This window comes from Oncorhynchus tshawytscha, linkage group LG05 (genome assembly GCF_018296145.1).
Source record: "Oncorhynchus tshawytscha isolate Ot180627B linkage group LG05, Otsh_v2.0, whole genome shotgun sequence".
Lineage (NCBI taxonomy): Eukaryota > Metazoa > Chordata > Actinopteri > Salmoniformes > Salmonidae > Oncorhynchus > Oncorhynchus tshawytscha.
The window spans coordinates 57,628,481-57,653,293 of record NC_056433.1 but is presented as its reverse complement, the minus strand read 5'-3'; the positions used below and the strand labels follow the sequence as shown (position 1 = coordinate 57,653,293).

At 43.6% G+C, this 24,813-nt stretch overlaps 1 protein-coding gene across 3 annotated transcripts; it reads right to left on the bottom strand.

Annotated features, from left to right (window-relative positions):
- Positions 1–752: 752 nt before the first annotated feature.
- On the bottom strand, positions 753–24,672 carry pak2b (p21 protein (Cdc42/Rac)-activated kinase 2b). 3 transcript variants are annotated; one of them, XM_024421534.2, is made up of 16 exons: positions 24,444–24,672; positions 12,593–12,662; positions 11,447–11,762; positions 5,928–6,034; positions 5,644–5,794; positions 5,522–5,553; positions 5,244–5,357; positions 4,998–5,130; positions 4,823–4,886; positions 4,625–4,673; positions 4,272–4,384; positions 3,963–4,080; positions 3,708–3,807; positions 2,376–2,572; positions 2,047–2,184; positions 753–1,865 (listed from the first exon to the last, which is right to left on the bottom strand). In XM_024421534.2, exons 3-16 carry the CDS (start codon positions 11,634–11,636, stop codon positions 1,779–1,781), a joined length of 1,593 nt encoding a protein of 530 aa, XP_024277302.1. In that variant the 5' UTR covers positions 11,637–11,762; positions 12,593–12,662; positions 24,444–24,672; the 3' UTR covers positions 753–1,778. The 3 variants fall into 3 exon arrangements, with proteins under 3 accessions (XP_024277302.1, XP_042178079.1, XP_042178080.1); XM_042322145.1 differs by lacking the exon at positions 12,593–12,662; XM_042322146.1 differs by lacking the exons at positions 12,593–12,662; positions 24,444–24,672 and having other exon boundaries at positions 11,428–11,572.
- Between the last annotated feature and the right edge of the window lie 141 nt (positions 24,673–24,813).

Sequence of the window (24,813 nt, the reverse complement as noted above, 5' to 3'; positions counted from 1 at the left end):
TGGCCATGGCAGAACACTGATATTCCGGTCTTGCAGGAAATCACACACAGAACGAACAGTATGGCTGGTAGCATTGTCATGCTGGAGGGTCATGTCAGGATGAGCCTGCAGGAAGGGTACCACATGAGGGAGGAGGATGTCACCCTGTAACACACAGCGATGAGATTGCCTGCAATGACAACAAGCTCAGTCCGATGATGATGTGACACACCGCCCCAGACCATGAAGGACCCTCCACCTCCAAATTGATCCCGCTCCAGAGTACAGGCCTCAGTGTAACACTCATTCCTTCAACGATAAACGCGAATCCGACCATCACCCCTGGTGAGACAAAACCGCGACTCATCAGTGAAGAGCACTTTTTGCCAGTCCTGTCTGTCCAGCGACGGTGGGTTTGTGCCCATAGGCGACGTTGTTGCCGGGGATGTCTGGTGAGGACCTGCCTTACAACAGGCCTACAAGCCCTCAGTCTAGACTTCTCACAGCCTATTGCGGACAGTCTGAGCACTGATGGAGGGATTGTGCATTCCTGGTGTAACTAAGGAAGTTGTTGTTGTCATCCTGTACCTGTCCCATAGGTGTGATGTTCAGATGTACCGATCCTGTACAGGTGTTGTTACACGTGGTCTGCCACTGCAGATCAGCTGTCAGTCCTGTCTCCCTTGGAGTGTCATTCCTTGAGCCCACTCTTTGATGGTCTCAATTCAAGTTAGAGTCATAGTATACAGAAATAATCATTCTTAAATCAACAATAAGGACAAACAGCTGCATTTATTTGAATTTGCAGGCAATTGTCAGATTGTTAGTAATCCAAATAGAAAAAAAGAAAACAGTAAATATACATGGCCTTTTCTAGCCTATAAAAAAGGTACCCGGCCTGATATCCACTGTTTTCCGTCTAGTTAGGTACACAATATACACATGAAAAAGCTCATTTTTAAGCTACAGTTCTAAATAAACAAAAAGTACAGAATTTGACATATACAAAAAAGCAAAATTTTTTTATGAGAACTAAGAACGTTGGCCCAAGCAAGAATAAACCCTGTCATTCTTCCATTGAATTTGCCCATAAGGGTGCACATCTACTACCAAGAGACTAATGACACAGGAGGGAAATGATGGTAGCACTGGCAAATAAGGCAACCCTATATCGTCATCCATATCACCATATTCACTGTAATAATGGGAATGTTTTGAAATGTCTGTCCTATAACAAATGAGAAAAGACCAAAGATTAAATGTGGCACCAGGTGGTAATAACAGTTTCATTAAGTGAGAGGCCCTTAACGTGATCACAGTGGGGACACAAATTAAATTCAAGTATCAAAATGCCTAAGAGGACACTAACAAGCTGGATTGGGAAAATTACAAAGAAAAAAACAATTATGGGAAAATAATTTGACACAATCAACAATACATTAGGCAATGATTGCATTTGTTTAAGGCAGTAATATTTCTTCCAAAAAGTAAGAACTAGATATCTTAATTCCATGTTAAATAAAAATTTTGCCCCCAATTTTTTTCTTGTACAAAATAACTAAGCCTGGATCTGAAAATAAGCACTTTCATTTGACTTGTCTTCAAACGTTTGAGTGAGAATCAAAGAGTTCATATGGTCAGCGATGGGTTGTGCTCTGGATGTTTTTGATCTTCTTCACAGTGAGGTTTGTCAGGGCTTATCAGGCTGGAGCATATAGAGTTGGGTTGTCACTCAGTCTATTGTCTGGCACAAAACCTCAAATCTGGCACAGCATGGGAAGGCATGGTTATTTGTTCGGTTAATGGTTGCCTTTCATGGCCTCCTTAGCAGCCAAGATGAGAGGTGTAAGACTGGAGAGGGGCTTTGCCAGCTTCAGGAAGGGATGCTAGACAAACAGGAAAGAGGGAGGAAAAAGAGAGTAAGGTTAACATTGGAGCTCCTCTCTACTGTAGTACATGCAGATGGTGTAATGATGGAGGCATATACAGCCACATCCAACCAATCAGGTTGACACAAGAGTAGAAGAGCAAATCACATGGGAAGCCATAGATAAAATGGGGCATCACCTGCAGCAGCTCTTTTCCCCCGCCTCTCTTCTCCACATCCATTTCTAGGCAGTGATTAAGGAAGTCTCTGAAGATGGGGGACAGCTTTTCTGGGTTCTGCAGCTCTGGAGTGCCATTGGTAGCAATCAGGTACAGTGCCTTGGGGAGGAGAGGAGAGAGCGCAGAGGAGAAGACTAGAACTGTGAGATACCTTACAAATCTGCTGGAAAAGTCTGCCTGTTACATCCATGTCAGTCTTGTATCACTATGGAACTAGCTTTTGATGCACTATGATACAGTAAAACAAAGAAATTTCATTTTAGAAGGGTGCTACTCTACGGTTCACTTACTCTTAGCGGGTTCTCATTGAGGTATGGAGGCTCCCCCTCAACCATCTCAATGGCCATGATGCCCAGGGACCAGATATCAACCTTTGGCCCGTAGGCCTTCCGGGTCACCACTTCAGGTGCCATCCAGTAAGGCGTGCCCACCATGGTGCTGCGCTTGCTCTGCTCTGGTGTGATCTGGGCGCAGAAACCAAAATCGGCTGCACAAAGAGAAGGGAGGTGGGACAACTCAGAGAGAGATGGAGACTGAATGTTAGCGCAATAAACAGCAGCACTAGCATAATAGTCATTTGTTAACTATCCTTGCCAAAATGGTACTTCTCTTTCATAGGATGTAGATTAGTGGTTCGATGTGTCAGCTGTTTGTTCACCCTCCTGCAATTGCTAATAACCCATCCTCAACTGCCCGACTATATGTGATAAAGTGGAAATCTGAGGCCCGCACCCAACCCGCTAATATAGAAAATGTGCTGTAGGCTACATTCAAAGAAGGATTTTTTGACAGGGGGTGCAGGATATTTTTTGAGTGCCCGATTTAGATATGTTTCTGCTTATACTTTCCAACATTTTGGTAGGCTATTTGTAAATCAAGTGTCAATAATTATATACATGTAGCTTCTCTTTTGTCATTATATGGTGCCCTAGAAGACTAAATAAACTCTTACTCAACAGAAAATGTAATAGATCAATGGAATCAATGCTTCAATCTAGTTAACATCGGTAAAGTTCTCTCTATCATCTCTGCTTATTTTGCGGAGCAAACACGCTTAGGGACCTGAGAGAAAATGCAGTAACAAATACATAAATGGGAAAGATTTTCTGTGTAAAATTTCCAAATGACATCAGCTTGGATTTTATGTGGTTGAAATACCATCAGCGTTTTAATTCTAATTATTTATGACATTCTGGGGTACAAGGGTTTATTTAGTCTTCTAGGGCAACCTATAATGACAGAAGAGAAGCTTGACTACCAAAATGTTGGATATTATAAGCAGAAACATATCTAAATCAGGCCAAACAAATCCTGCACCCCTTGTCAAAATCAATCTGCCGTCTCTGACTATAGGTAGCCTACAGTGCATTTTCTATATTAGCGGGTTAGGGTCGGGCCTCAGATTTTCACTTTACCAGTCACTTTTTTTCACTTAACCCAGTTAAGGATGGGTTATTAGCAATTGTGGGCATGTGCGGGTGAACAAACAGCTGACTCACGCACCACTACCACGGTCAATAAGGTAAATATCTACCCCCAACTATTAGTGCTTTTACTTCCTTTACAACTCTACATAGACCATGACCAGCCTGGGGTTGTTTAGGGGGTAGAGGGAGACTCACTGAGCTTGACAGAGCCATCCATCCCCAGTAGCACGTTGTCACTCTTGATGTCACGATGGATGACCTGGTTCGCATGAAGGAACTCCAGTGCTTGTAAACACTTCAGATGGGGAAACCAATGAGAGGGAGAGAGACACAGAGGGATGGTTATGAAGGAAAAAACAGTCAACAAACACACACAAGTTTCTCACCCAGCCAGTGTTAAAGGGTAAATATGTAAAGGTTAACGCTGTGTGCCGTATAAGAGATGATCACCTCTCTGCAGACAGCAGCTATCTGAGCCTCATCCATGCAGGTCTCTGTCACCACATCAGTCAGCGAGCCACCAGCCAAGTACTCCATCACCACATAGAGCTCCTCTCCCACCAGGAAACTGACATAAACACACACAGACACCAAAGCCAGAGAGGTCGTTAGGATATATTGTATTGTAAAAAATGGTACACCCAATGTGTTCCAGGACCTCTAGAGTCTCACCATCACCAGGAGGTTAGGTTTGGTACATCGAACTGACACTAAAGTTAGTGATGTTAAGGTTAATTATATATTTGACCATTCTATTACCTGTCTACGAAGTTGACAATATTCGGGTTCTTTAACTCTTTCATCACCATAATTTCATTTATGATCAGCTCCTTCTTGGGCTGCTTCTGTAGGTTGATCTGTTTAATGGCCACCTGTGAAAAACACCCAGATAGAAGGAAACGTTCAACATGAGCCTCTAAAATGGATGAGTGATTAGTTATCCTGCAATTTCTCATCTGCTGCCAGGCTAACAGTTCTCAAACTCTTTCCCCATTCCTGACTCTCTTGTCATCATTCCTCTACTCTTTCAATATTTCCTTCCTTTCACTTATTCTCCTCTATGTATCCATCCCCGGTCAGTCGACCAATGACAACCCTTAATTCCCCTTTACCTCTTGTCCTGTGGCGACATCAATGGCTGTGTACACTGTCCCTGAAGCCCTGTGTGTGGACAATGTTTACATATTTTTTTATAACTCGGACACACACACACCTCTGTCACACACACTCTCCCCATGCACAAATAAGGCCCCATACACACTGCTCTCAAATACACCCCAATTACCACCTTCAAATAAACGTACACTTACCCCTGTCCAATTTTTTCATATCTCGTGTACTTCTTTTTGGGATCTCCAATGCTGACTATAGTTCCTGAGGGCAAATAAATGATTATACAGACCAGACCAATACTGATTTCCCCTGACAAACAGATCTTATTAACTACCTGTAACATTGCTTTTGTAAAATATATAGTTTGTTTACTCAGTTTGTCCATGATCTCCTCGTCTGACATCTTTCCCTTCTTCTTCTGTCTGTCTACAGCCTTGGAGGCCGAGTCTCCATCTGGGCATGTGGCTGGAGCGGGGATGGGGTCAATGACGGAGCGAGTGTACACCTGCAGGCCAACACACAAGGCACACATAATAAATAATCATGAGAGAATAAGGTCGAAAGGGAGCAAGAGCGAAAGAGAAGTGGAGGTTGTGAGCTCCATTCAAAATGACTCACACTCTTAGTGTATTCTGGACGTGGTGCCACAATGGGTGGGGGAGCTTCATCATCATCATCATCATCAATGTCCTTGATATTGGTCGATGAGGGTTCCATGACATTTTTGACCGGCTAATGCAAAATAGAAGATATAACACACATTTCATACATAGCCCACACATATTTCTTTCACATATTTTCTGGGCTGCCATGAGTGAGGTCAAGGAACAAGAAATCGCAGCACCATATTATTCAGGTAGCTAGTAAGTCATCACTAGAACAAATGTAGTACTTACAGACTGGGGTCCTGTGGGGAAACCATCCTTTTCTAAAAATGAAAGGGAAAAAAAAAATCGCAATCTTTAAAAAGTCTGTAACAAACAGAAAACAGTCAAGTCTAATCCATATGAAAGTTCACCAGAGGAGGAGAAACTGAGGTATTTCTGGCGGCCGTTGCCCGTAGAGTCATAGAATTTGAGCACGTCGAGAACAGCCTGTGGGTTCTTCTTCTGCTCGGACTTGGTGATGTTTGATGTCTGGAGAAGTCGTGCCCATTGCTCTGGCATGCCCTATCAGTGAGGAGGATACAAGGGGGGGGGTCCAATCAACTAAGAAAACTAGCAGTACTACATCCATCCAGGCTGAGATTTGAGTATACCTGGAGTAAGAGATGAAGAGTTGGAGGAAAGTGTGGCTACTCACAGTGAACTCCCCAGTGACAGCATCAAAGCCAACGTGGATGGTGTGTTCAAAGTCTGAAGGCGGAGAGATCTCTGGTCTTTCTTTGTCCCGGTCTTTCTTTCTACCACCTGAAAGTCAATCAATAAACCATCATTACATTCTCTGTTAATAAATGGGCTGAAACGTAATCAGATCCAACAATGGATAGACAGATTGAAAGACCAAAAAACCTCAACTGCCTCTGGATAGTCTGATGCACACAGATGGAAACTAATATAAGATGGATTGGTTCTGAACTAAGATGCACTGAATGAAATGTAGCCTCTACTGGAAATGCACCTTTACCACCAGAACCACTAAAGCAGTCATTTGGACTGCTCACGAATGTCTTTTTTATTTATTACTGTGACATTTTTAAAGTCATGCCCCTCTCTGTCCTTGACTTTACCTAAATAAGTATATTTAACACACTGTAGTTGTTAGAATCTTTCTTGACATTTTGATTAAGAGGAAGGGGGTACTTTAGCACAGACCTATAGAGGAAGCCAACGGACTGGAAATCCCTTTTACGTGGAGACAGCTTCCCCCCTACAGTGCATTCAGAAAGTATTCAGATCCCTTGACTTTTTCTACATTTTGTTGCGTTACAGCCTCATTCTAAAATGGATTAAATAAAACATGTTCCTCATCAATCTACACACCATACCACATAATGACAAAGTGAAAACAGGTTTTTAGACATTATTGCAAATGTAGTCAAAATTAAAAACATAACTTTTTTTTTTCTCCAATCAAAACAAAACTTTACTGTGTTTAAACATCTCAATACACTTTATATGAATATACAGTAGACACACTGAATGGCACACTGTTCGGCTGTCACGTTCTGACCTTTATTTCCTTTGTTTTGTCTTTATTTAGTATGGTCAGGGCGTGAGTTGGGGTGGGCAGTCTGTGTGTTTTTCTATGTTTTTCCATTTCTATGTTTGGCCTGATATGGTTCTCAATCAGAGGCAGCTGTTTATCGTTGTCCCTGATTGAGAACCATACTTAGGTAGCCTGGGTTTCACTGTTGGTTTGTGGGTGTTTGTTTCCGTGTCTGTGTTTGTCACCACACGGGACTGTTTCGGTTTGGTTTTCGTTCATGTTCACATTTATTGTTTTGTAGTTCTTAGTGTTCAGTTTATGTTTTATAATGAACGATATGGACACTTACCACGCTGCGTTTTGGTCCAATCCTTGTTACACCTCTTCAGACGAAGAGGAGGAAATCTGCCGTTACATCGGCCATGTAAGTGACCAGGAGCTAGCTGGACTGACAGACAGCTGTCGTCATTATGTGGTGCTTGCCCTGCAGAGTACAGTTGATCTAACCTCAGGCCAGACCATGGTAAATCCCACCAGTCTCTGAGAGAATTCAACCCCTGACCTCTGACCCCTGGGATGTGTCTTTGGGAAGTGAAGTTTGTTTATCTGGATATGTCTCAGGGGATGTACAGTAGTAGCTAGTTTCTCTGGAGACCTCACTTCTTCACTGTAGGAATACATGTGTAAACCAAGAGACCCTGGAAACTGGGGGCTGGGGCTGGGAGCTGAGGGCTGGGGAAGGGAAGAGAGGCCCTCTACTGTACATGTTTTGTGTACTGTAGAGGACAACTGTGGGAACTTGTAAGTGGGTTGAAAATGCAGTTCTCAGCCAAAAACAGAGATAGAGGGCCACATCAGATGTAATGCAACACATACAAATCCCCCTTAAGAATCAATCAGATCATCAGACAGTCTTAAAGTTCTGTGACATAAGCCTCCACCTGACCTTGGGATTTGATCCAGCTCAGAGCAACAAGCACGTCTTTTTCAAAGAGGAGTTTTTTTCACCTTTTATGATGTCACCTGGATTTTACTACCTACTTGGACATCTTTATAACCGTACAACAAACTACAATTACAACATCTTAGAGTTATAGTGGAAGGAATCCAATGGGCTAGAAGTACATTTCTAATACATTTCAATACATATTGAAAGTTCCAAGCCCAGCCTTTGCTTCAACCAGTGACCTGTATTCAAATCCCCAGGGGTTGTTATTCAAAAACCGGTTCAGAGATGAAGGTTGTATTTTTAATGTTCCCTGCTTGCTAGAAGTACTGTTTTTACATAAGTATTCAGACACTTTGCTCTGCGACTTGAAACTGAGCTCAGGTGCATCCTGTTTACGTTGATCATCCTTGAGATATTTTTACAACTTGGAGTCCACCTGTGGTCAATTCTATTTATTGGACATGATTTGGAAGGGCACACACCTGTCTATATAAGGTCCCACATTTGACAGTGCATGTCAGAGCTAAAACCAACCCATGAGGTTGAAGGAATTGACCGTAGAGCTCAGAGACAGGATTGTGTTGAGGCACAGATCTGGGGAAGGGTACCAAAAAATGTCTGCAGCATTGAAGGTCCCCAAGTACTCAATGGCCTCCATCATTCTTAAATGGAAGAAGTTTGGCACCACCAAGACTCTTCCTAGAGGTAGATGCCTGGCCAAAATGAGCAATTGGGGGAGAAGGGCCTTGGTCTGGGAAGTGACCAAGTACCCGATGGTCACTCTGACAGAGCTCCAGAGTTCATCTGTGGATATGGGAGAACCTTCCAGAAGGACAACCATCTCCGCAGCACTCAGGCCTTTTTGGTACCAGACGGCAGTGGTGGAAAACGTACTCAATTGTCATACTTGAGTAAAAGTAAAAGATACCTGAATAGAAAATAACTCAAGTAAAAGTGAAAGTCACCCAGTAAAATACTACTTGAGTAAAAGTCTAAAAGTATTTGGTTTTAAATATACCTAAGTATCAAAAGTACATAGAATTGCTAAAATGTACTTAAATAACAAAAGTAAAAGTATAAATCATTTCAACTTCCTTATATCAATTTTCATTTTATTTTTTTATTGACGAATAGCCATGGACACACTCCAACACTCAGAAATGATTTACAAACAAAGCATTTGTGTTTTGTGAGTCCGCCAGATCAGAGGCAGGGACGTTATCTTGACAACTGTGTGAAATGGACCATTTTCCTGTCAAAACGTAAGGAGCACTATTTAGTGTCAGATTGACATTCTCTCCCTGACCAAGTCTGTAATACCTACATGTTTCAAGCAAACCACTGAAGTCTCTGTGATCAAGAAAGCGAAGGTAACCTGCCTAAATGATTACCACCCCGTAGCACTCAAGTCGGTAGCCATGAAGTGCTTTGAAAGACTGGTCATGGCTCACATCAACACCATCATCCCGGAAACCCTAGACTTACTATGGAGTTGTGTTTGGCCACACAGTCAACACCATCATTAAGTTTGCCGACGACACAACAGTGGTAGGCCTCACTGACAATGGTGAGACAGCCTCAAGTTCCTTGGTGTCCACATTCCCAACGGACTATCATGGTCCAAACACAGAATGTGGAAAAGGTCAAGGGGTCTGAACACTTTCCGAATGCACTGTACACCCTAAAAAAGTGCCTCCCCATCAGCTAATAGGGGAAAGGGGTATACCTACTGAATGCATTCAACTAAATGTGCCTTCCGCATTTAACCGAACCCCTCTGAATCAGAGAGGTGCGTGGAGCTGCCATAATCGACATCCAAGTCTTCTGCGCCCGGGGAACAGAGGGTTAGCTGCCTTGCTCAGGGGCAGAACGACAGATTTTTACTTTGTCAGCTCGAGGATTTGATCCAGCAACCTTTTGGTTACCTGGCCCAACGCTCTAACCACTAGGCTACCTGCTGCCCCAATACAGTTGCATACGCAGGATTTGTATTACACAGAGGGACTATGACAAACAAGCCGACTATCTGGATGAGCTTTTTCAAGCAGCGGGGTTACCCAGAGGAATGGCTGCATGACGCAAGGGATCGTTATAAAACTATGACCCAGGTTGACAGCCTCACGCCCAAACCACCCCGCCCTCCTGACCAAAGCGTTCAGTGCTTCCTTCAGTACTCCCCACATGGTAAACAGTTCAACCACATCATTAAAAACCACTGGTACATCTTGAGCACTGATCCACAACTGGAAAAGACATTTAAACAACCCCCGCGGGTATTCTTCAAACGCGCCTCTAACATCAATCAAATGGTGGTGATATCGGATCTTCCACCAGTGTCACGTAGTACTTTCCTAGACAATGTGCCGAATGGCAATTACAGATGTGGCCGATGTGACCAGTGTAGCTTTACGAACAAATGCACAATGTTCAATCACCCTATTACGGGCAAGGTCATTAAGATTAAGGGCATCATTACGTGTTCCACAAAAAATGCGATATACCTGATCAAGTGTGTGGTCTATGCTATGTAGGAAAAACGAAACAATCTCTGACAACAAGGAGTAATATCAGGACCCTTGACCAGAGAAACCCTGTGGCTGTGCATTTCATGGAGGCTCGTCACAACATTAGCTCTCAGAGACACATCGGTATCGAACATGTTAAGACTCCTGGGGGGTACTAATAATCTTCTCAATAATATTGGATTGGATTCACCATGTGTACCATGTCTCCTAAAAGGTCTGAACCAAGAGTTTGACATCAGACCATTTCTTACATGAATATGTCACTTTGATTTGTCTTGCCTTCCAGGTCTCCTACTTGGTCATTTTGTAAATATAGGTCATTTTTTTGTAACTACCACATGTGCCAATCTCATTGATATCAAATTATTAGTGATACACAAATAGTTTTTACACCCACCATGTGTCATTTGCGTAATGGTCATGTGAGGTGAAATATGTATATTTTGGGATGTAAGCACAGTTTTTTTAAATATTTGACTTGAAAAAGATCTGTTAGATAGAAACATTGTCAACAAAGCTGTGAATTGGGAGCTTTAACAGTTTGCAGGCCTTCTTGTTCTTTACTAGAATCTTAATATCACAAAATGAACTGGAGTTATAACCAGTTTTAGGAGGGCATGTCATTTTCTGAATGGTCCCCCGTTGCCCCTCTTCCGACAGTAGGGCCTGATCCCCTCCTTCTCCCGGAAGTTGGATGTGCCGTGCCCAGTTGATAATCACCCCAATAATTGCCTCGAAACTGAACCTAAGCTAAACTATACAGAGACGTCACACAACAAATTAAATAAATGTGAGTATGATGGGTGAGAAAGTGTGAGTTGATTACTGAGGGGAAGATAACAATGCCAAATTTTGTAAATCACCAATTGTGAATAAAGAACAAGGCAGGCCATTCCATTCTATTGATCTATCTAATTTCAAAATGGTATGTACCCTCTATCAGCCCATTGAATCCAAGCAGTCTTATATGTCTACTCTGGCCTACTTGGAGTACATAGTGAAAGTTTGCGTCATTTACAATGGCAAGAAGACCAAGATGATTGGATGCACATGCTGCGTCAGTGTTGCTACAAAATCTGAATGCAAACAGCTCAGATAGTGGGGAAGAGGCCCAGTGGTTCCCTAGTGTTAAAAAAAAGGACAGCCGACACACGTTTTAGAGCCCCTCCCAGTGCCCCACCTCTATGGACTCGTCTGACCTTTCTCTGCGCCTGAGAAAATGGAGATGATCTTGTTGCGGGGTTTCCTCTCCTCTGGAACCGAGGGCAGGGGCTTAGAGCTGTGATTGGCTGAGAGTGGGTCCTTGCTGGAGCCTGTGCTGAAGATGGTGCTGCTCATCCGGACCGGGGGGGCAGGGGGCTTGTCCTCGGGATCACCGTTATCACACATGGCCACAGGGAGGGGGGAGGACAGAAAGGGTAACAGAAAGAGACAGACAGTGTGTGGAATAGACAGAGGTGTGTGCAGAGAGATCAGGAATGGGAATCAGAATAAAAGGAGAGCGCAGAGTGATATCTGCAAGAAAAACAGAGACATAATCAGCTTGACCACACAAATGACAGGTGAACAAGAGCACATGCACATTACATTACATAATAGGTGGTTTTGCTTTTGGAGGCCAGTTCAGTTTTGTGGACACCATAGAGATGTGTAGATATCGCAATGTCGTATCTGTCCCATTATGGCAACTGTGAGAGCAGGGGCAGCGCCATTGAGGCCATCTCCATTTTGAAGTCGTACAATTTACTGCCAGTGAATGTGTGTTCACAAGTATAATTAGTTGGCTGATCCCTCCTGGTGACCTAGATGAAATTGTAATCCTTCCCACCCAGTTGAGTACTTCAAAATGGTGAAAGTATTAAATGGTATTGCCCATGTTAAAATGGGCTTTGGGCACTAGAGGTCTCTATACAGTACATATCTGTGGGTGACACTGACTTTACACAGTAGATGAGCACATTTATGTAGACAGGAAGCTCTGTCCTGCAGAGGTCATTTTCTCCCTGGCATGTTTTCAGCATTCCACTGAGATTATGGAGAGATTTGAGCATAGACCATATTTCCTATATTATCATCATCGCATACTCATTCACACTCTAAAGATAATTCTGTGTCTATGGAAGGAGGGGGGCAGGGGACAATAACACTGGATAAGTTGTGGTGCAGAGGTGATAGGTAGGGACTTGACAAGATCAGTAGGGTCTAGAATAGATATGATGCAATCAGTCATTTATCAGAAAGGTGTGGGATACAGAGCCAAGGAAAGCACTGCCAGTGCAGACTGTGGTGGGTTTTTAGAGGTTTAATAATTGATGTAGTAGAGATCAACAATAGGGAGGGAATACCTTGAGTAAAGAAGCAGCATCACCAGTGTGGCACTGTCTCCCTTTCATTTGTATCCTTTGCTATCTCCATCTAATTATGAGAGAAGTGGCAAGGGGGAAGCCAATTAATTGGAGGACATCCGATTCCACTATTGTTCTCACATCTATCCATCTTCTCAGATCAGTGCAGATGATAGAGAGTAAATGAAGAGTGGAAACCATGTCAGACTATTGAGAAACACAATAAATGGACTGTGTATGAAGACCATCATAATCAACTTTCAAGATCAGTAACATTAGCTAGTTAGAAAAGAGAGAAGATAGAGGCATACCTATAAATTCTCTCACTCCACACATTCAATAGCATTTACCTAACATTAGGCCAAGGTTTCTGAAATATGCAACATAGTAACGTTAGCTAGTTCTACATTCCAGATCACCCCGACATCCAACACAGAGGTAAAGACAGTTTCAGGTTGGATATTACACGGATATTCACCTGTAGTTTTCCTTATGTCCACCAACAGCAGTTAGGGACCGTCAACATAGTGACAAATCAACATTTTCCAATTTCAATAGATCTTTAACCATTACTCCTAAAACTTTCAAAACTGGTTCTAGCTAACCCGGTGGCATAGACACACATTGCACACACCTTTTTTTGTTGGTTTACATCTCACACTATTTTAAAATGTATTTATTTAAATTTTTGAAATTCAATAGTGCCTTGGTCATGTGACCAACACCTCAAAAAAGGTTCATAATGTACACTCAGTGGGCCTACTGCACTCTTGTGTCAATTTGCATCTCATGAGGTTTTACAATTAAAAAAATATCAATAGCTCTCTGGTCATGTGACCTACAACCCTCAAACTGCTATCAGAATATCCACTGAGTAGCCTTACATGTAGCACAAACTTTTGTTTGTCCATTTTAATCTCATGCGATTTTATATTAATTTTCAATGTTTCTAATTTCAATAGCTCCTTGGTCATGTGACCTACTGACCTCAACCAAGGTTCAGAATGTCCCTTCTATATGGCAGACCCTTTTGTTTGTCCCTTTTCATCTCAGGTGATTTTTACATAAATATTTTTTGCATTTTACATTTCAATAGCTCCTTGGTCATGTGAACTACTGACCTCATACAAGGTTCAGAACGTACTCAGTGGGCCTACACATTGCACACTATGTAGTTTGTCCATTCTCACCTCACGCATTTTAGATACATTTTGTAAACCTTCTCATTTCAATAGCTCCTTGGTCACATTTTTGTTATTTACTGCTGCTCTTTAATTATTTGTTATTACTTTCTCTTACTTTTTTAGGGATTTTCTTAAAACTGCAGTGTTGGTTAAGGGCTTGTAAGTAAGCATTTCACTGTAGGGTCTAAATACAACTTGATTTGATGTGACCTACTGACCTCAAACAAGGTTCAGAATGTCCACTGACTACCCTTCTAAATTGCACACCTTAGTTTGTCAATTTTTCATCTCACATGTTTTTACAGTAATTGCCTGTTCTGCTCCCCTGAAGGACAGTGTCACTCACACACCTATTCACTTGGGCATTCCCACTGGGGCCTTCCTGACCTCCCAGGCAGGCCCCCATTGCCATCTGAACTCCAGGCCTCTACTCCCTACCTGCCCTCTCCCTGGGCCTGAGTGTGTATAGCTTACTCCCTGGAACTACAGACCTTCCTCTCTGGAACTACAGACCTCCAGGCCTCCACACCTACTCTCCCTACCCGTTCAACACCCCTCTCACTGGGCATCACCCATCACCGTGCCCTGGCCGGGGCTCAGCCATCTCCATAACCTTGCCCATCAGGCGAACTGGAGCACCCACACTTAAGTACCCCCTCCTGGACACTAAGACATCTATTTTCCCACTGTCAGGAACCACGTGCACCTGGTAATCTGAAACAGGCTCTGTGTACCTGGTGACCCGCCTGCTTTTTTTTCCACTCTGAGACTAAGTCCCCACTCCAACCTAGTTTTTATTGTAGGAACACAAAGAAAGTACAAATAAAGTCAAATATAAGAACAACAAAAAAAAGATCTGGCAGTTGCAGTGCTCTTCATCCCTTCATCCTCATATCATTCTTCTACAATGTCGATCCATTGTGTCACTGTGGGAGGGTCTTTTTGTAGCCATTTCCTAGTGGTAGCCTTTTTACTGGCTGCCAATAGGACCTTCAAGAGGTGCTTTTCTCTATTGTGTAAGTTATCAGGTATTTCACCCATGTACAAAGAAATGAATGTTTGTTCTATGTCAAATCCCATTATTTTTCCAATGTTAGATCTTATTTCTCCCCAGTAAGTTTCGATTGCGGGGCAAGTCCAAAAGATATGAGAGTGGTCCGCCCTCAATAGACCGCATTCTCTCCAACAAGGGTGTAGGGAGCCAGTCTGTTTTGATTTCAGTTTAGGTGTTATGAAGAAACGTATAACATTCTTCCAACAGAATTCTCTCCGTGACCTTGAGTTGGTGGAGCTTTGTTGAGTCTCTAATATGTTCAACCATGTTTCATCAGTTATTTCAATGTTAAGTTCCTCCTCCCATTTCTTTTTAATATAGTTTGTAGAATGTTTCTTTGAGGATTGAATACCCAAGTAGAGATTTGAAATAGTTTTTTTGTTACTCCCCAAGTTGTATGTGCTAGGTCCTCGAGGGTCAGTCACTTTTATCTCCCTTAAGAAATAGTGTCGAACTTGTAGGTATCTGTAAAAATCTTGTTTAACCAAGCCATGTTTTTTTACTTAGGTCCTGGAAGTTATCTAGGTTCCCATTCCTTATAATTGTACTGAATGATGTGATGCCTTTCTGCGTCCATTGTTTAAACCTGCTGTCCTGAGTTGCAGGGATGAAGTTGGGGTCGTATGTGGGCCAACTCAGCAGTTTGATCTCTGTCTAAATTATTTTGCATAACTACCCTAAACCATGTCTTCAGAGAGAAATTAATCCACCGATTTTGTCTATTGTATATTTCTTTTACCATGTCCTTATTTCCCAAAACTGACTGTATGGGTATCTCTGTCAAAGTAGTCTCGATGTCTTTCCATTTGGATTCGTATTCTGAATTGCACCAACACACCAAGGTCTCAATTGGGCTGACACATAATAATATTTTAGGTTTGGTAAGGCCATACCCCCACAGTTTTTTGGTAACTGTAATGTTATATATCTAGTTCTTTGTCTCTTACGGTTCCAGATAAACCTTGATATCCGTTTATCCCGTTCCCTAAACTGTTTAGGTGGGATTTCTATGGGCAGTGATTGGAACAAATACAGTAACCTTGGCAGGATGTTCATTTTGATTGTTTCAATTCTACTACTAAGATCTAAGGGAAGTGAATTCCACCTGTCTAGGTCATCATATATTTTCTTGTTAATGTGATCGTAATTCATGCAATAAAGTTTGAGTGTATCTTTTGGTAAATTTACTCCCAGATATTTAATGGATGAAGAGGTCCAGGTGAAGTTATACCTGCTCTTCAGCTCTTCCTGTGGGGTATAATTATATACTTGGGCTTGGGTCTTGTGTACGTTAAGCACATACCCTGAATATGTTCCAAATGTTTGTAAAACATCCATCAATCTAGGTACACTTGAGCCTGAGTCTTTAAGGAATAACAGAACGTCATCAGCATACATGCATATCTTATGTTCACTGCCTCTTATTGTTATTCCCTCTAAGGTTGGGCCCTGTCTTATTGCCTGAGCTAATGGTTTGAGGTACAAGGAGAAGAGCGTGGGTGATAGATTACAGCCTTGTCTTGCCCCTCGCTCTAATTTTAGCGTTCGTGTCAAATGTCCATTTATCTTCATTCTAGCGGTCAGACATGAATACAGTGTTTTGATGCACTGCATTCTTATCTTTACCCTCTTTTGGGATTACTGATATGATGGCCTTTCTCCATGATGGTGTGAGACCCCCCTCCCTCAGAGTCCAGTTAAAACAGGCCTTAAGTAGAGGTGTTAATTGTTCTCTGAAGGTCTTGAACCATTCTGAAGGGAAGCCATCAGTGCCTGGAGACTTGTTGACTTTTTGTTGAGATATTGCTTTATTCATTTCTTCGGTGGATATTTCTATCATTTTGCTCTGTCCCAATTGAGGGGAGATCAAGTGAGTTCAAAAAGTGCTCTATTGTCTGTGCATCTGCCTTCTCTGGTTGCTTGTACAGATGTGTAATATGATTCAAATGCATTCTGTATTTCATCTCATTTGCATGTGATCTTTTTTGTTTTGGGGTCTTTTATTTTGAAAATGGTATTCTGTGCTTGTTGTTTCCTGAGTCTCCATGCTAGTAATTTGGTTGCCTTTGAGCCTGCTTCAAAATATCGTTATTTCTCTAATTCTTATCTATAAATCTGGTCAATCTTCTGTTTTACCTTTTGAATCTCTCGTAATATAAGAGGGTCTTTGTATTGACTATGAGATCGTTCTAAGTTTCTTAGGGTTTCCTGTAATTTCAGCAGTTTCTGTGCTTTAATCTTTTTCTTGAGAGATGTGGCTATGATCTTCCCTCTAATAACCTCCTTAGCTGCATCCCACAATATAGCAGGAGATACTTCCCCATTATCATTATTCTCCAGATAGATGTTCAATTCTGTCTTTATTGATTCCTTGAATGCTGGATCATTCAGCATGCTTGTATTAAGTCTCCATATACACTGTTCAAAAAAATAAAGGGAACACTTAAACAACACAATGTAACTCCAAGTCAATCACACTTCTGTGAAATCAAACTGTCCACTTTGGAATCAACACTGATTGACAATAAATTTCACATGCTGTTGTGCAAATGGAATAGACAACAGGTGGAAATTATAGGCAATTAGCAAGACACCCCCAATAAAGGAGTGGTTCTGCAGGTGGTGACCACAGACCACTTCTCAGTTCCTATGCTTCCTGGCTGATGTTTTGGTCACTTTTGAATTCTGGCGGTGCTTTCACTCTAGTGGTAGCATGAGACGAAGTCTGCAACCCACACAAGTGGCTCAGGTAGTGCAGCTCATCCAGGATGGAACATCAATGCGAGCTGTGGCAAGAAGGTTTGCTGTGTCTGTCAGCGTAGTGTCCATATCATGGAGGCGCTACCAGGAGACAGGCCAGTACATCAGGAGATGTGGAGGAGGCCGTAGAAGGGCAACAACCCAGCAGCAGGACCGCTACCTCCGCCTTTGTGCAAGGAGGAGCAGGAGGTGCACTGCCAGAGCCCTGCAAAATGACCTCCAGCAGGCCACAAATGTGCATGTGGCTGCTCAAACGGTCAGAAACAGACTCCATGAGGGTGGTATGAGGTCCCAACGTCCACAGGTGGGGGTTGTGCTTACAGCCCAACACCGTGCAAGACGTTTGGCATTTGCCAGAGAACACCAAGAGCCCTGTGCTCTTCACAGATGAAATCAGGTTCACACTGAGCACATGTGACAGACGTGATAGTCTGGTGACGGTGGAGAACGTTCTGCTGCCTGCAACATCCTCCAGCATGACCGGTTTGGCGGTGGGTCAGTCATGGTGTGAGGTGGCATTTCTTTGGGGGGCCGCACAGTCCTCCATGTGCTCGCCAGAGGTAGCCTGACTGCCATTAGGTACCGAGATGAGATCCTCAGACCCCTTGTGAGACCATATGCTGGTGCGGTTGGCCCTGGGTTCCTCCTAATGCAAGACAATGCTAGACCTCATGTGGCTGGAGTGTGTCAGCAGTTCCTGCAAGAGGAAGGCATTGATGCTATGGACTGGCCCGCCCGTTCCCCAGACCTGAATCCAATTGAGCACATCTGGGACATCATGTCTCGCTCCATCCACCAACGCCACGTTGCACCACAGACTGTCCAGGAGTTGGCGGATGCTTTAGTCCAGGTCTGGGAGGAGATCCCTCAGGAGACCATCCGCCACCTCATCAGGAGCATGCCCAGGCGTTGTAGGGAGGTCATACAGGCACGTGGAGGCCACATACACTACTGAGCCTCATTTTGACTTGTTTTAAGGACATTACATCAAAGTTGGATCAGCCTGTAGTGTGGTTTTCCACTTTAATTTTGAGTGTGACTCCAAATCCAGACCTCCATGGGTTGATAAATTTGATTTCCATTGATACTTTTTGTGTGATTTTGTTGTCCGCACATTCAACTATGTAAAGAAAAAAGTATTTAATAAGAATATTTCATTCATTCAGATCTAGGATGTGTTATTTTAGTGTTCCCTTTATTTTTTTGAGCAGTGTAGTATTTCTTGGTTTGCTATCAAGGTAGAGTTAGGTAAACCATTATGATCTGATAAATCGCTCTGCCCGATCCAACAATCCTTAAGCCTGTGTATCTGCACTGTACATAAAAAAAGTAGTCTAACCTGGAGTATTCAGTGTGGCGGGCTGAGTAAAAAGTAGTCTAACCTGGAGTATTCAGTGTGGCGGGCTGAGTAAAAAGTAGTCTAACCTGGAGTATTCAGTGTGGCGGGCTGAGTAAAAAGTAGTCTAACCTGGAGTATTCAGTGTGGCGGGCTGAGTAAAAAGTAGTCTAACCTGGAGTATTCAGTGTGGCGGGCTGAGTAAAAAGTAGTCTAACCTGGAGTATTCAGTGTGGCGGGCTGAGTAAAAAGTAGTCTAACCTGGAGTATTCAGTGTGGCGGGCTGAGTAAAAAGTAGTCTAACCTGGAGTATTCAGTGTGGCGGGCTGAGTAAAAAGTGTATTCCTTATCGGCCCTGTGGGTGTCACGCCATACATCGACCAGTCCTAGATCCGGCAGTATCCTATTGATCTTTTTGGCAACTAGGCTCATTTTCCTATTTTGGTTTGTGCTGTCCAATTTTGAGTTTAGAATTGTGTTAAAGTCCCCTCCACAGATAAGAGTGCCAGAGGTTTCTGTGGCAATTAAATCAAACACCTTCCCGTAGAAGACCATGTGACTCCCTGGGGGTGCGTATACATTAAATAATGTAACTTCCTTGTTATCCAGTTTACATTTTAACAAGTATAAATCTACCCTCCTTGTCTTTTATTTCTGACAAACTCAAAATTAACTGAATTTGGGATCAAGATTGCAACTCCCCTTCTACCCATTTTGTAAGAAGGGGAAAAAAAGTGTTCCTATATCTCATTTTCTTGAGTTTCTCGTGTTCAGGTGTGGATAAGTGAGTTTCTCGTGTTCAGGTGTGAATAAGTGAGTTTCTCGTGTTCAGGTGTGGATAAGTGAGTTTCCTGCCAGAATAGTATGTCAACTCTCTCCTGTTTCATCTTTGCTATTACCTTACTTCTCTTGATGACACTCCCCAGTCCGTTTACATTGAGACTGACCTTAAATTCCCGATGATGCATCGACATAAATAAAAAACCCTGTACATAATATATGCTTATCATGAACCTAAGAATGAACAAAAAAATCAAGAACAATAAAGTAAACCAAAGCGGGAAAATACTTAGGTATTTGGACTCCCATGTCAGAGGACTGTCTCTTGCCTCTGGGGTTTGAGGGGATGAGACTGTCCGCAGGATAGGCCCCTCGCTCAGATATGAAAATGCGTGACGTAGTCACAAACAAGACCTGGTGGAACCAAAAATAATAAGGGCGCCTATTTCGTCGCTTATACACATCGGTTAATTACAAGTGAAAACTATATAGGTCATGCGTGCATATCATGAATCCTCCCTTTGATATGCCCTTCTGTCGCCCCGTCAATGTGTCATTAATCCTTAGCTAATATATATGTTATTAACGTGACGCTACATAGTGTGTTCATAAAGAACACGTGCTTTTGGCTACTCACCCTTCTTCAGCATTGGGGGAAAATAGGGGATATATTTTACCTATTGTAATGTCAACCGTAACAACCCAAAGTCTTAACAGCTCGCGTTAACTATTAATTCTGTTAAGTCAGATTCAGTGTCTTACATCTTCCCGTTGGAAATGCCTGAGTCTCTCTCAGATGTGAACGTCCTCTCGCCAAGAGGGTTTCCCTCTTTCTCCATGACCCTGCTTGTCAACAGTGATCCATGGGAGAGCTTGCTCGAGTCTTTCCACTGGTGATGTCACCTTTCTCCTGGCGGTGTACTCCACTGGGAAGCCCCTTGACTTCAGGTGCTCAGCTGCCTCGTCTGCATGCTCATATGTAACCGGGCCATTTTCCAGAAATACCCGCATTTTTGCCGGGTATGGTGTTTGGAAGCGGAAACCCTTCTCTTTAAGTGCTTTCTTAATGGGGGTGTATTTCCTTTTCAGTATCTCTCCCGCGTAGTCATGATCAAAGAACACTCGTTGGCCTTGGAAGTAAACAGGCTTTATCCAGGTGGCATGTAAGACTTTCTCTTTGATTGAGAATTTTAGGAACCGTACTACTATGGATCTTGGTGGGGGCGCTGCTGCGGGGTTGAGGCCAGAGCTCGGTGTGCTCTCTCGATTCCCAGGTCAGTGTCGTCTTCAAGTATGCCCTTGAATAGACCCTCCATGATTTCCTTGACTGCTGAGTTCCATGTGTCTGTTTCCCCAATGTGCCGTTCTGCGTCCCCCATTCTTGTAGATATGCTATGAAGTTCTAATTTGTTTTCTTCCAGTTTCTGGTTAATGTCCTTCTTGAACTCATTTAGTTCTTTTCTTACATCTTCCCGAAGTTCCTCTCGTAAGCCTGTGAGCGCCTTGCGCAAATCCTCCTTAAAACCTCACGACCCGCTCTTTTGCTGCTGCTATCTTATTTGCGCTAGCATTAGCCATTTCGGGTTCATCGACGATTATATCTTCTGCTGTCTTGTTACGGGCTGTTGTAGCTCCGCGGCCTTTTCCTATTTTCCCCTTTTGCGTAAGTTATTATAATGCTCAGAGTAAATACTTGAATTTAGGGGGGGGAAATACCCAACCGATGTGCAGTACGAAAAACTAGGCAGCCATTTCCTAAGTTGCGTCACCGGAAGCCATGCTTGGGTGATTTGAGTGCGACCGCGACAGGTGGGTACGCTCCTTTTTGAATTTCATCAAGTTGACATTCAGTGATGAGTGCCCAGTGAGAACCTGTCCGTTGTATGGGTCCACAGCAAATATAGGGCGTGGATGGTACTACCCACATCAGATGTAGGCCTCCCTCCCAAGACAAGCTGGAGATGCCTCTCCCCACTTCGTAGGGCATGAGCCAGATCCATGCGGGCCAATGGGTTTGGTCTCCACCTCGAGTCTAGTGAGCGTAGAGACCTCCCCACCTACAATGTGTGGTGTCCGGCAATGAGGCAAGCCTGAGGCTTGGTAGTGTCAACTAATGGTAAGGCACATGCCATCTCCACTACATACTCCAAGGAGCATGGAGGAGAGCTCCCACATAGAATGTGTAGAGTCCCGCACCCAGGCGGACCTGAGACCTGGAAGTGTCCATAACCGCTAAGCACATTCCAGCTCCATTTAGTACTCCACCGTTAGCGTATCCAGCCAAAGCCAGCATTCGATTCAAACCTTCACGGTTTAGAGCTAGCTAAGTATACAGGGGACGTGTGTTTAAACGTTTCACCACAGCCGCTCTGTGATCAGATTGATGCCAGTAGTACACTTTCATCAGCCGTCTCCCAGGACTTAACTCCCCCTCCCAGCCAAAGCCAGGTATGCGTTCGAGCCATCATTCTCTGATTGACAGGAAGCCAAAGTCAGGATTCGTTTACAAGAGCCCAGCAGCAAAACATTGAGTCTGGTGGAACCGCCCTTACATTTTCATGCTTGACCGAAAGCCCCATAGTCCAGGACTGACTGCCGCCTTCCGTTAACAATCATCAGCCATCACCATCTGCAGGACTCTCTTCGCGTACGGACTAGTACCGAGGTAACTCCCGCTTGGTTTGCATCATTAGCGACACTAGAAAACAGGTGACATACAGGGAGGGATTGGAAGAGCCCTGCTATAGGGATACCTCTATCTACCTTACTAAGGCTAAGCACTCCTTAAGAGAGTCATTGTTCCTCCCGCAGTTTACCTGCGCTTCATTGAATTTCTTCACTTTGACATTCAGAGCACTGGGCAGAAATCACAAACTCCCACCTCGGGCCTTCGCGATGCTTTGTTTTAATTAAAGCAGATGGATTCCCCTGGTCTGGACCCGCTCTAAATCAGCTGCTCGGCGCCGGAGACCCGCCAGAGACCCAGCGGGAACAGGGCCGGTGAGCACTGTAGCTGGGGAGATCCGCGAGAAGGGCCCGGCGCACGTCCAGAGTTGCCGCCACCAACTGCCTGACCCAACCCCCATCTGTCCGCCTTCGACCCCCAACCCCCGCACGCAGCCCTTCTCTGCACAAGAGACTGCACAACAAACTTCCAATGGTGGTGAAAGGGCAACGGAGCGACTGCTCCGGATTTTCAAGGGCCAGCGAGAGCTCAACGGACGCCGCCAGGACCGCAACGCTTTCCAGAACTTGGGCCCCTCTCTTGGGGAGAACCCATTCCAGGGCGCCCTGCCCTGCAAAGAAAACTCTCCCCGGGGCTCCCACCAGCTTCTCAGGGATCGGTCACGTTACCACACTGGACGCCTCGCGGCGCCCATCCACCAGTCCGTGGTACATTCTGAAAGTAGTTTGAGGTCAGTAGGTCACATGACCAAGGAGCTATTGAAATGTAACATTTTTCAAAATGTATGTAAAATCATGTGAGATGAAGATGTTCAATATAGAAGGGTAGTCAGTGGGCATTCTCAACCTTGTTTGAGTCAAGTAGGTCACATGACCAAGGAGCTATTGAAATCAGAAAGTTTGAAAAATTAATGTAAAAAAATGTGAGAATGGACAAACTAAAGGGTGTGCATTGTGTAGGCCCACTGAGTGTACATTCTGAACCTTGAAGTCAGTAGGTCACATGGAGTTATTGAAATTCAAATGTGTGGCGCAGTGGTCTAAGCTGTAGCTGTGCTCCTAGAGATTCTGGGTTCGAGTCCAGGCTCTGTCACAGCCGGCCACGATCGGGAGACCCATGGGGCGGCGTACAATCGGCCCAGTGTCGTCCGGGTTTGGTTGGCAGGCATGTCCTTGTCCCATCGTGCACTAGTGACTCCTGTGGCATGCTGACACAGTCAGAGGCGTTTCCTCCCGACAAATTGGTGCAGCTGGCTACCGGGTTAAGTGGGCATTGTGTCAAGAAGCAGTGCGACTTGGTTGGGTTGTGATTCGGAGGACGCACAGCTCTCGACCTTTGCCTCTCGAGTCCCTACAGGAGTTGCAGCGATAACACGAAATTGGGAAGAAAAAAAGTAGTTTGTTTACACTCCCTAACAAATTCAACTAGGAATACAAAATGCTGCTCACATTTCCACGTTTATGAGCTTTGGAGAGTGAATTCATGTCCAAATCTTGAAAATAAGACCTGTGCAATGTTGTGCGCAATTTTTTCCAACATCAAGACACTTATTTGGATTCTGTGGCTCAAGTGGTTTGAAAGAGCGAATATCAAATCTGAAACGGTCTTTACCTCAGTACTTCCAACTGTGTATTAGAAAGTCACAGTGAAAGATCAGATGCTCTGTCGTCTTGCAAGTGACTGTAGGCCTAACTATTTAGCGGATTCCACGATTATATTAGTGCTAATTATTTTAGCTATTCAACTAAGCTAATTAAAGCAGGTTAACTAGGCCAACAGTTACCCGAGTTTTTTTTCTCCAGTTAGACAGAACTCTAATTACACATAGCTAACTAACGTTAGCTAGCATTGCTAGAAAAGCAGAAATGTGCATGAGTGAATTAGCTAGTAAGCTTGCGCGAATGCCAGACAATAACGAACCATGCTTGATAATACACATGTTAATTTGGTAAGCAACATAAATGCATTGATTAGCTAGATAGCGATTGTCGGTACCGAGGACAAGCACTAAGTTATTTGATGATGACGTTGTTCTGCGACTCGCAACTTACCAGAAAGACTCCACAGGAAACATGAATATAACTTGGGTCCAATCCCTAGACGCTATGAAAACGTTTGTACATACGTACAACAAGAGTTATGATATTACTGTAGAGCTTGCATAAATTACACAGCGTAATCCATTGTGTTTTCAATAGTTCAGTTCCCTACATATTTTTTTCCTCAATCTTTTCGTCTCGGGAATAATTCCACTATGGTGAAGGGGAGGCGGAACTACCGCCCCAGCGACGGGTGTTACAACTATATTAAACGGTACCAACTGCATATTGATAAGATCCGTCTGGTAATTTATTTGTTTCTGTGTGTACTTTCCTGGTGATAAAAATTAGAACTTGTCTGCAGTACAGTTTTAGTGAAGGT